This window comes from Acipenser ruthenus, chromosome 16, assembly GCF_902713425.1.
Source record: "Acipenser ruthenus chromosome 16, fAciRut3.2 maternal haplotype, whole genome shotgun sequence".
Lineage (NCBI taxonomy): Eukaryota > Metazoa > Chordata > Actinopteri > Acipenseriformes > Acipenseridae > Acipenser > Acipenser ruthenus.
This window is the reverse complement of record NC_081204.1, coordinates 32,469,854-32,482,576: the sequence shown is the minus strand read 5'-3', so window position 1 is coordinate 32,482,576 and position 12,723 is coordinate 32,469,854. Positions and strand designations below refer to the sequence as shown.

The following is a 12,723-nucleotide window of genomic DNA, read 5'->3' as shown; positions in this document are numbered from 1 at the left end:
CAGTCAGAAATGCCTGTGCTGCCATTGTCTTTGACTGCAGGGAAATATACAGCAATGTAATGTAACCTCAGTGTGCATGTAAGCATGTCATTGGAAAAATATTCAATCTCCCTGTAAATAGCTGACAGCAGTTTATTTGAAAGTCTAATATAGTTTTGTTGTCATAAAGATCTGTTGTAAACAGCTGGGAAGAAGCCTGTTTATTTCAAAGCCTTCATCAGGCTTTCATACATGTGTTGAGAAGTATTTTTAGAAGCGCAGCAAAATAATATAACACCAAAAAGATATATTTCACAGCCACTTACCGCGGTGCTAAAACAAAAAAAAATGTAATCCAGTTAAAGCAAAATCCACTTTCCAAGTGTGAAAGTGTGATTTATATTTCTGCCTACTTAAAGAATGAGGGAGAAAAAATCTAGAGTGAAAAGATGTGTTAGGAGCAAACCTATCCCATTCAGCAGATATGCATTCACTTCTTGTAACAATAAAAGCAACATCCGATATAGTCTTGCTTTGGCTACACGGTGCTTGAGTTATCTAAAATATATATATATATATATATATATATATATATATATATATATATATATATATATATTTACTGCATGATAGCAAATCGTTTTAGTATGACTTTTTGTTTTGTTTTGCAAGTACAAACAATCATGCAAAACAGAACACTGATTACAGAAGTTTTTATCCGCCAGCATCTGATTTAATTTGTGACCAAAACCTGACCCCTATTAGTGAGGCCATGCTGAGGGTGATGAAGAGTGTTCACATTAAAGTAAAAAAAAAGAATAATAATTCAGAGATGCCTAATTATGATATTGTTGTGCATTTTGTGCTGTAATTAATTTACTGCTGAAGTATGTTTCTGTAATGAAAATTGGTTCGAGCAACCATGAGTTTAATTAAGCGCTGTACTGTACATGAAATGATTGGCGGGGGGGGGGGGGGGGGGGTCCTGTGTTTTTAAGCAGGAATAATGTGAAAAATATGCCTTGTCTACTTTTTATAGGGTGTATAACTTGAAGAAGGATTAAAGGCACTTTGATGTAAAAAACTTCATAGGCTTCAGTTCTTGCAATAACCTGCCTCCCGAGCAGGTGGGGGGTGGTGTGTACGCGCCTATCAGTTGACTGTACTGTTGTCTCTGTGAAGCTCTAGGAATATGACTACCTGTTTGTTTTACAGCAGTGCACTTGTTTGGCCTAACATGGCAGCTGCAGCCAGTAGAAACACCTCTGTACGAGAACGGAGTGAGCAAAGAGGGCAAGGGAGCTGAAACCATGGAAACCACGTTCTCTCCCATTGGTGGACCAGGTCCAGACAAGCCTGACCGGAGTGAAAGAGGAGGTAAGGTTATAACCCTGTGTTCTCACGCTCTGCCTCCTGCTCCACGCAGACCAAAGGAGGAGGCAGGTGGAACAAAGACCAGCAGGGCTCGGAGCTGGAATAACACAATGCACATACCTTACATGTATCCTTAAGTGCTGTTCTTCAGGTGTTTTATGCAACTAGCCACTGATCAGCTCAGATCTCGCCCTGTGTTAGATAGACTGCTTAGGTATGTTTTAGGAATAAAAACGTGCCTAAAAACGTGTCAATACATATTGTCAAACACATCCATCACCGAAGTGAAAGGTGTCACTTATGATAGACGTGATTATGTGCATGTTTTATTTAATGCCCAAGGAGAGCTGTGTTTGTGTGACTTAAATAAAAAAACAGATGTGACATCAAATGGAAGTTTTCCACCAGCCAGGAGCTGCTGCAGGGTTAAATACACCAACAGTAGCATACTTTTAAAATATTTAGAATATATAAGACAAAACATAATCAGCAGAACCCACATGACACTGCTTATCCTAACGATGAACCAAAAACTTAAAACTAATTAAAATCCCCTGTGTTCTCCTTTATCCATATCCAAGAACTTGACATCCTTGTTGGTTGCCATTATGAGTCCCAGTGCTTCAAACTTTAAATGGCTGAGTGTCAAACTTTCAAGATGCCCTGTTAAAGAATAGAATTACAGATGTCTGATGCATCCGTCCCTCTGATTTACCAAATAAAATCAGGTAATCTGGGGGTTAACGCAGTTTAAAACACTGCCCACAAGGCTGGGAATATGATGCGGCCAGATCGTTTTATTTGATGTTGGCTGGGAATGCGAATTAATGATGATCAGCACTGTAGGCAGTTAATTAAAGCAGATGAAGAGACAGCATTTTAATCACTTTGCAGAAAAGCACACCGCAGGTTGATTAACTCTAAAAGCAAAGTGTAATACCAAAATGGCAAAACACAGGATGCTGGTCAAGGTCTCGCTGCCTGCCAGTAGCTTCCCGTTTTGAAATGTTGTCTCTGTGACAGTGAGCTTGTGGCATTCTACTAGTGACACACCATTGACTTAAAAGTTGCAGTGAGCAGAGAGCAAGACACATCCTAGCCTAGCAGTACTGAGAATTGACGGCTCAGGAAAATCTTCCTCTAATAACCAAAGGGAGTACGTGGGCGTGTACAGTTAAGCTAAAGCTTTACATGGTGTCTCTTTAATATGCTTGCTTACACTGTAATAACACAGTGATTTCACATTTAGTTCTGTACAATGCCAATGTATTTTTAATTACAAAACACACTTTAGGCAGTTGCTAATGTATTTATATATGTGACAGTGTATTTACAATGTAATTATCATGTAACCACATGTGCAGTTATGTGATATTAAATTAGACACATGTGAGACGCTTAATATAAAGTGTTACACCTTTTTTATATCACTGACATCCTGTCCCACTAAAAACTGGGTACTTTATGAAGATTAACACTAATACAACCGTCTCTATAGAGAGCCTCTCAATATGCTGTTACAGCATTGACAGAGCAAGCCGGTGATGCGATTTGAAATTCCAAACTGAGTTACCTGTATCTCTGAGAATATTGTTCCATAGTGCCTTGGGGCACAGTAGCTAAAAGCTTGACCAACATATGATTGAGGCAGATTTTGGAGATGGTGGCAAGACTAGTTTCACGGGTGCGCACTGAAGTTTTGGAGACAGTCGCTGCTATAGATAAGAAAGAGCAGGTTGCCCTTTCTGGTGCTGGGGTTGTATATCCCGAGACATCTGGCTGTACGTATCTGCGACCTTCATCTCCGTTTCTGCAGGTGCTGTGCAGGGCTCATCTCGACTCCTGATTGTCACAGTCACGTCTCTAGTTTTAGGTGCTTTCAGGGAGGCTAGTGGGATCCTTACTCTGTCAGGGCCGGGTCTATCGCTGTGATCAGCGGTGTCAGCCTTGGAGGTGAACACTATGTCAAAGAGCTCACTGTGACATGTTTATTCCCCGCTGCAGACTTCAAAGTGTACAGTAAAATACATTCCTCCAGGACAAAAAAGAGGACCGATAGTCTTTTTGAAATGTAATGCCGTTTACATAACACTAACAAATGGATGGACAAGCTCAATAAGCTTTTATAATTGTCCGAGTAATGAGAGTGGAGAATTATCTGTAATTAACAACTTTGATGACCTGTTTTGTCAAAACGAATTTTAGTGCGTGACAAAAATGAGCAAAAAGACTTTGCAGTATAATGATGCACATCATCCAGAAGATAATACATTTAAATGAATACTGCATAATGAAGGTCAGGAAGTCTTCTGTGTTACTGACAAATAAAGACAAACTTGTCAACATTTGTCCAGTTTTATAACTAAATCTTGTTTTAGTACTACTGTGTTGAGCTGATGAAGTAGACTTCTTTCTGCAGGTATAAACTATAGAGAACATCGTCTGACCTTGACCACTAATCATTGATTGTTTCTCAGCAGGACTGCTTTTGTGTCTCTGAAAAAAAAAAAAGGTTAAAAATGTAAGATGGGCCTTAGGCTATCTGCACACAACCTTATCTGACTTTAATTGAACAATTTAAAAAGGGGCTAATGTCTAAAATCTTATTAGGAATTGCTCAAAAACCTTTTAATTGAATTCTCTTAATTATAGTGACCTGCTATTTATAGTCTTCCTTGGGCAAGTTCTTTGGAAAATCATTAAACTTGTTATCTGCACCTATCATGGTAAGGTTTGAGGAGAGAGAGGCGAAACAGCTGTATCTCCATTCCTTACACCTTGAGCCTAAGCTCTGTTAACATACCCATTTTATATTTTTACCAGATACATTGATGTTTGAGCAACGTGTGGAATTATCAGTCAGGGGGTGGGGAAATTACTATATTTTTTATAAAAATGAAATAGCCTACCCTAGCCCAGCTGCAGCTGTGTTTTATGCTGTTTTATGTGGTTTTGTGCTCCATTGACTCATCTGGATAAATAAAGGTTTTGATTGATAAACTGGATGGGAATGAGTAGAAGGGGTGTGCTTTGTGTATTGACTGCAGTGCTAACACTTGAACTGGTCATTCTGTTCTTGCTCAGGAAAGACAGTGTTTCAGAGAGGCAGGGCGATAGACAGAGGGGAAGTGGATATCGGAACACAGGTGATGCAGACCATCCCTCCTGGTCTCTTCTGGCGCTTTCATGTAACCATCCACCACCCGATGTACCTGAAATTCAACATCTCCCTGGCCAGGGATTCTTTGCTAGGGATCTATGGCAGGAGAAACATCCCTCCTACACACACTCAGGTATTTGCAAGAACCCCTATCCCTAATCCCAACCCCAACCCCAACCCCAACCCTAACCCCAACTCATCAGCTGATGAGATAGAACATGCAACTTTCATAGAATGAAAATAACTGGGTCTGGTATTTAAAGCTCATTTGCTTCAGGTTAATGGTAGTGCCTAAAATCTATCGGGGGCGGGGGCGGGGGCGGGGGCGAGGGCGGGGGGGTCCATATTGCCTGGCAGAACCAACCCTTCCTACTAATTTTATTCTAATTCCCTCTGATTTCTACACCGAGATCGCGTGTGCGTGTGTGTGTGTCAGCCTGGTCTTTGACATTGGTGAATGTGCATTGGAGCAGCTCCTGGGGTGCTTGGTTGCAGACAGACATCTGTTCCTCTTGACCAGAAATAGTAATACTGCATCACCGCTGATACAGTTCCTTCAGGTCCCCCAGGCTAGCACGAGAGTCACTGCCCTGCATTTCCCACTGATTTATGATGCAAGGCAGTTTGTTTTTTTATTCATCTTGTTACATCTGCACACGGTGAGACTGTAATTGTAATTAACTGATTCATTTGAGGATATTGCCAGGAGGCTGGCATTTGAGCATGAACAAGGAGGCCTCGGGGTTTATTTTAATGACCTTGAAGCCTCAGATCTAAATACCACCACACTTTAGCTCTGTATTAATCCCTCCAGTGTTTTCAGTTGGTGGTGAATGATTGACTTCTCTGATCACTAAATGGATCAAAAGAATATGATCCAATGAGGTCTGTGATACTCTGCGTTCATTCTTTTTTTCTATCAGTTGTTGTTAACATTTTGCTATTTGTTAAAGTTTTGATGTTACTACACTTACCTAACTCCAGGCTACACCCCTTCCCCTTGATTTTACTCCTTATAAGGCAGTATATTTCTACCTCTTTTACAAATAGAGATTTATGAACACGTTAACACTTTGCCCTGCTAATAATAATGTAAGATTGTTTACTTCGATTATTATTGGTGTATTTATTTATTCATTCATATTTTTTCTTTCAGTTTGATTTCGTAAAGCTGTTGGATGGCAAACAGCTGATTAAACAAGAGACCAAAGGTTCCGAAGATTCCTATTTTTCCCCTCGGAATCTGATCCTTACATCCTTGCAGGAGACTGGCTTTATAGAGTACATGGACTTGGGAACGTGGCACCTCGCGTTCTACAATGACGGCAAGAAGATGGAGCAAGTTTTCGTTCTCACTACCGCCATAGGTAACGAACAGCGGGCCAAACAATTTAAATGAGGTCGTAGGAATGCAGAATCAATAAACGGGTCATTTACTACCTCCTCTGTTTGCTCACAGCGATCTTAGAAAACAAATTGTGTTTACTTTTTAACTCGACTGCAGGGTCACAATGCTTGGAATGCATTTCTAAATAGCTGTACAATAAAGAAAGGCCCATTAGACACATGTACAGATAGTGGCACTGCAATGAAGTTGCTCTTTATCAGAGAATGTGTCTATCACTGGAAATCTTTGCCTGCAAATTACATTTTTGGGGGTTAATGAAAAAAGTCTTTAGTTCTTTTTCAAGGTCAGCCATTATTGTATACTTTGAGATATTATTAAAAAAAGTTAATTACTGACATTTTCCAGTATAGTAGGATTTATACTTATTTTATAAAGTTACGGCAGGTTGGAAATGTGCTGGCACATGAGACGTTTTTGTTTGTCTGGTTTGTTTGTTTGGTTTTTTTTGCAAATAGTGTTTTCTTTTTTGTCTAAAATAGCACAATTCCTCCTCCCAGGTGCACCAGGGCTTGCAGCCAGCTAAGGGAAGTTTCTTATTCCCAATATCTGTTCTACTGTGCATGATGTCTAATTAGAGTGCAGCACCAGGGTTTCAAAACAAAGGTGAAAAGTAGTCTCTGAGTGAAAGTGCTAAAAGGAAAGCGCCTCACCCTTAATTGACTGACCTTAGGCTATTCATCTGCAAGCAGATGTCGTTGAGAAAGGTGTGAGATTCATTGAAGCATTGCCCAGCTGCTTCCGATAAAGTTCTAGCTCAATTTCGGTCCAGTGTACGTGTAGCGGGGGCCCTCTCATAAACAAATGTATCTGTGCTGCAGGATTCTCAAGGGTTTCACAGATAAGCTCTGCATGCGAAAAGGTCACAGAGACAGAAGCGTCTGAAAGCTTGCACGTTTTTATCTTTTATCGTTCGCCTTTTCTTCTCCAACGTGATTGATAGGGAGGACAAGAAAGCACATACATTGATAACAAGCTGAAATGCAGCACAGAAGACACATACGTATTAAGATTTAATATTAAGATTTTAATGCATCTGCATTGTGTTGAGCACAGTTATCTTGTTAAACGTTTTCGTGTAATTACATTGCAATAACTATGCAACTACAGATGGAGCCTGCTCAAATAATTGCATGGAAATAGCTTTGTGAATAAAATCGTTTTGCCTGATTTAAATTACAAAGTAACATCGTGGTATTGGTCAGTTCCATGTAATTAAACATATATTGGTTATCATGTACAAACTGAAAACATTGGTAGTTATACAGTCATTACAATGCAATTACACAGTTATATACAGGGGTGTGGTCAGGATGGAGTGTGCTGGAATGCAGTTCCAGTACTATTTTCTATAGGCGTCTCAGACATTATCATTCTGCCACTGACACACAGACATGTAAAGTAAAGCACTCTGACAAGATAGAGAAAGATACTTTGTGCAAATACTTGTAGAAATCAGATGAATGCATTACCTATGATATGTGTTTCTAGAAGTCCAGTATAAGATGTGAATCTGTATAATGATTCTTGTTTCAGAAAATCTATATTTTAGTGGCGTTTTAGCACCTTCAGGTTTAGCACTACACCACTGGTTATATGTTACTTCTATAGTTAGCATATATGCTGCCCAAGCAACACAAAGGGTATCCTGAGCTGTAGACAAATCCTATTTAAGCCATTCCTTATTTTTTTTTAAAGTGGAGGCCATTTCAGTACACTACTGTAGTATTACAAGCTTCCTGTAATGGGGCTTTCCTGCCAGGGAGAACTCAGTAGAGAAACACTGGACTGATGATCAAAGTAAACTGCTGTTTGTTTTCTGTTGGCAAGCGATAAAAAAGAAAGAAAAGAAAACATCACAATCAAAATAAATTACTGTCTGCACACAGGAACAATGGAACAACTTCATCAAGAAATATTGAATTTCTACCGACCAGCTATTACTAAGTATACACTTTATGTGTTTAGAAACCATGGATGATTGCTCAACAAACTGCAATGGGAATGGAGAGTGCTTCTCCGGACACTGTCATTGCTTCCCGGGATTCCTTGGGCCTGACTGTGCAAGAGGTACAGTTTTTCATTTGTGTAAATGCTGAACAGGAACATGCAGGGCAACTATGATGTTACTTGTCTATTCCCTGTGGGTGGAACATGGTTTGTGGACTGTGGGCAACAAGTCTAGGACTGCTACAGTGGGTCATACTGGGGCATTTGAGTGTTATTGTCCATGGTCTTGAACCATTCCCTGTCAAACTTACTTAATCAGTTCCTGCAAAAAAAAAAAACTCTTACATGATTCTCACATGCTTCCATGCACCGTTGCAATCCTGGTGTGTGATGATTGACAAACAGCTCCTAAATCCTAAATTCATCAGGACCTGGCTGATAAAGATTCCCCCATTAATTTAGACTTTTCACACACATTGCAGTTAATTAGTTTTTTTTCTTCATCTAGAGCATTCTCCTGACTTTTAAATGGCTCTGGGTTCAGTAGACACATTGCCAGAGACTCATTCCCTTATACTTCTGTACTGTTCAGGACTTTCTCTTTGATACCGCACCTTGTACCTTGAATGGTGAATCTCTGTAGCTGAGGCAATCTGACTGTTACTGAGCATGATGTGCATGTCTGCAAGGGCATGTTGTAGAGACTACCATCAGGGATAGAATTGGTTTTGCTGATATTGCGAGAGATTGTAGGACCATTAAATCTGAAATAAGTGCATTGAATCTTGTTGAGACCGATAAAGGATAATTAATTATTAATTATTTGTTTATTTAGCAGACGCCTTTATCCAAGGCGACTTACAGAGACTAGGGTGTGTGAATTATGCATCAGCTGCAGAGTCACTTACAATTACGTCTCACCCGAAAGACGGAGCACAAGGAGGTTAAGTGACTTGCTCAGGGTCACACAATGAGTCAGTGGTTGAGTTGGGATTTGAACCGGGGACCTTCTGGTTACAAGCCAGTTTCTTTAACCACTGGACCACACAGCCTCCTATAATGCACTTACTTTATCAAAGCTCCACTTTTACAGAACAATTAAGAAGCTTAAATTAACCTATGTTCACAAAAAAATATTAATAAAAAACATTTGCTATACAGGGGCAGCGCTATAATACAGCATTCTTTTATTTCACTGTAAATTACATTATGTATTCCAGCAGAAATGGCAACTCCACCAGGAGAGTAATTAAAGCCCTCTTTCTGTCTAATTATGTGCATAGCAGTACCCATCTCTAATAACTATTTGTAGTAAATCTCCACTTCTTTCAATTAGTTTGTTTGCTCTTCTGGGTAACCCCTCCATATGTGCTGGGATTTTAAAAGCAATCATGATTCAAAAAGAGAAAGCTGCACTGTAAGATCATTTGGAAAATGTGTTCTTTGGATGCCTGTTATTGGGATGCTGTAGAGAAAGATCCCTTTATAATTCAACACCATCTCTGGCAGTCAGTCTTGAATTAGCAGGCATGTTAAATTCAGAGGCGTTTGCAGTTCACCCTTGCAGATTTTGTGAATTTGGTTTCACTGTATTACTTTATGTATATTACACTTAATGGAGCATGGAAATTTACAGCTGAGAGCTGTGTTTGGTGTGAGCAAAAACCACTTTTTAAGTTTAATAAAATTTCAATTTTCATGGTACTTTCCAGCAATAACCAAAAGGCATCCAAGAGAATCGGGGAGCTAGATGCTCTTATTGGAGCTCAGCTGAAATGACACTTGAACAAATTGAAATGCTACGGGAGTGAACTGAATTTCATGGAGCGACCTGTTGAAAGCACACTGCAGTAGGGCTAGGTCTGCTCCGGCTCTATTTGTTGTCGTTATTAATGCCATTACATTGTTTCTTTCTTTTAAAAAAAAGGGTCACTGTTGTTTTCAGACTCCTGTCCGGTGCTGTGCAGTGGGAACGGGGAATATGACAAAGGCCATTGCGTGTGTCACTCGGACTGGAAGGGGCCAGAGTGTGACATCCCTGAGGACCAGTGCATCGACCCCACCTGTGATGACCACGGAAGCTGCATCAATGGAGTCTGTATCTGCATCCCTGGCTATAAAGGAAACAGCTGTGAGCAAGGTGCGCTTTGCTTTTCACCTGGTGGTTCTTTAGTTGCTTTTCCTTAATGACAGGAACGGAGACTGCTTGGTATTGACCCTTTACACGGGATCGCTGGCTTAGTGTACTGCACAGTAGAAAATCTTCACTCGGTGGAAATAGCTTTTAACAGACAGCTAATATAGGTCACTCATCGTCACTGAGCACCTCTCTGTCTTTCCTGACACTATATCTGATAAGGCTGTCGTTCCCCTCAACTGAATCCATCTGTTGCTATTTGCTGTTTGGATCTGAACCAGCTGAGGCAATTCCAGGACCAAGCATCTTAATAACAGAGCTAAAAGCTAAAGGTGCATTTACCATGTCAATTTGCAGCCATATCACACCGATATACCGCACTAGAAGATGTTCTGCAAGATATAACGTCCAGCTGGCATGCAACCTGCAGAAATGACCGTATAAAGGGGGTTAGAAAAGCCATTTACTCTTTCAAATCGGGAGAAGAAAAATCTCATAGGAGGAAAATCCATCTTCGTGACCATAAGAGTTCATTTGGTGTTAGATGTTCCAATAAAAACAAAAACCCATTTGCTCCACAAACAGCCAGTTGTGACCCTTGGTTGCTATGGACCATACAGAATGGAGAATGTTAACTGAGCAATTCATGCGTGATCCGTAAGAACTCAAGCGTGCCAGGGCTGTTAGGCTGGCTGGTGTTCTCAGACCAGCTCCTTACTAACTCTGAATCCAGTGCCTTTCAAATCCTCCTGAGCTCTTAAATGTACTCAAAGATTATAACCACTCAAGGAGCCATCCGCAGTTTGATATGACACCCAGCGTCTCCTGATACAATACCTGCTGTCATCAGACTCAGTGTCCCAATTTAAAGTGGTTTCAGAAATCTGGTGGTAACACTTTACCTTGTCCTCTATTTGCTAGTGTATTTACATAGTAGTTACTTAGTAAATCCATGTGTACGGACACATAATTAGTGTTATTATGCATAGTTACAATGTACTTAATGATTTTTTTTTGCATGATATAACCCTAATCATGATCCTAACTCTAAACCTAACCCCTAACCCTTTTCTGCTTTACACATTAAGTAAACGTTTGTTTGCTATGCCTCTTTTACAGGAGTCTGGAACAGTTTCAAAAAAACTTTGACAAAAAAAAAATTAAAAAATGTCTTAAATGTAAAGCTTTGTAAATGGGGCCCATTGTTGCCGTGATATTCCATTTTCTCTTCAACTGCATTATTTTAAACGATAGTTCAATAAAATAATAGTTGTAATGTAAGCGCTGGTATTGTTTATTCCTCAGAGGACTGCCTGGACCCTCTGTGCTCTGGCCACGGGGTGTGTGTGCAGGGCGAGTGTCACTGCTCCTCTGGATGGGCAGGGGCTCGGTGTGAGAGCGCTCTCCCTGCCTGTCAGGAGCAGTGCTCGGGACGAGGGACCTACCTGCCGGACAAAGGCAGCTGCAGCTGCGAGCCCAGCTGGACCGGGACTGACTGCTCAACAGGTATGGCATGATCTGTCAGAGCTTTATATCGGGTGGAAAGAATCGGAAGCTTGAAACAAAAAGGTGAAACAACTTTGGGGCTAGCAAGCTCAGGGTTCATCCTCGTCTTCAGTATTTGTAACAGTTCACTTATGGGACTGCATCAGGGCTCCAACGGTGGTTCCCTTTCTTACAGTAGGCATTGTTTTTGATTTGATTAGATTTTTTTTTTTTCAGGGAGGGAGCGATGATATTTTCGGTGGTACTTTTTGTGTATTATAGTTTGGTGTCATGATTTTATGTTAGAAACACAGCCAAACAAGCAAGTTTCCCAAATGGACAGTATAACTAAGGTACCGAAGAAAAGAAAACTACAAGAAAAAGGTGAGAAGGGGTGTTGTCAGATAAATTCACTTTGCAAACAAAGTAAGATTAGTAAGATTGTCAGCTTCCGTAACAAGACATATTTTTTAAATGAAACACTCTGAATTTACCTCAGGCATATACAATTAAACACTCTGAATTTACCTTTAGGCATATACAATTAACAGTTTCATCTGCGCGGTCTCCAGCAAATTTAAAAAACACAATTTACAGTTTGCTTCCAGGAGGTCTAGTACTAACTTATTTTTCATGCTGAGTGCAAATTAGATTTCACAGTGGCCGGCTCCGCCTGATGAAGTGTTTGTACTCCGTTTTGTTTTACTGGAATGCGACTTCAATCCCAGCTGCTGTTCCAAATCTTTTTCTTTTTCATTTTGAGCTAGAATTCCAGTTACCCGTTTGTTAGTTTTTTGGTTGTTGTGTTTTTATGTTGTTGTTGTTGTTGTTGTTTTTTTAAATAAACATGAATACCAGTTAATAATGGAGAGTGACCTATAATTTGAGTGATTCACTTATCCAGAAAGATTGATCGTCAGAGTCCTTTTATTTATGAATTTGCTCTCAAAGGTATGTTTGATATATTTGCAGTGCTGGAACACTTTTTCATTTTATTTTTCTGTTATCCAAGTAGGGTAATCACTATGACTTTTATAAGCAGAACCTCAGTAGTCTTTTTGTTTATTCGGGTCATCTGGCTTTGTGTTTTTAGTGACAATTAAAAGCTGTTTGCTGCGCTGTAGCAAGGCAAGAGAGCAGTGAAAGCTGCTGAAGATTTGATGAACACTTTCCTCTTTAATACCCATTGAGTGGAAAATGCACCTCGCTCGTCCTAACAAAGAAAATCAACCC

At 40.1% G+C, this 12,723-nt stretch overlaps 1 protein-coding gene across 2 annotated transcripts in view; it reads left to right on the top strand.

The window, feature by feature from the left end:
• LOC117412171 (teneurin-1-like) overlaps positions 1 to 12,723 on the top strand; it is a 159,877-nt gene that overhangs the window by 97,537 nt on the left and 49,617 nt on the right. Inside the window, exons 6-11 of one of the 2 annotated variants that reach the window (XM_058989491.1) lie at positions 1,195 to 1,356; positions 4,438 to 4,646; positions 5,670 to 5,880; positions 7,887 to 7,988; positions 9,814 to 10,008; positions 11,311 to 11,511. In XM_058989491.1, coding sequence (XP_058845474.1) covers positions 1,195 to 1,356; positions 4,438 to 4,646; positions 5,670 to 5,880; positions 7,887 to 7,988; positions 9,814 to 10,008; positions 11,311 to 11,511 — 1,080 coding nt within the window. Of the gene's footprint in view, positions 1 to 1,194; positions 1,357 to 4,437; positions 4,647 to 5,669; positions 5,881 to 7,886; positions 7,989 to 9,795; positions 10,009 to 11,310; positions 11,512 to 12,723 lie in introns of both variants that reach the window. The other variant, XM_058989490.1, reaches the window with a different exon arrangement.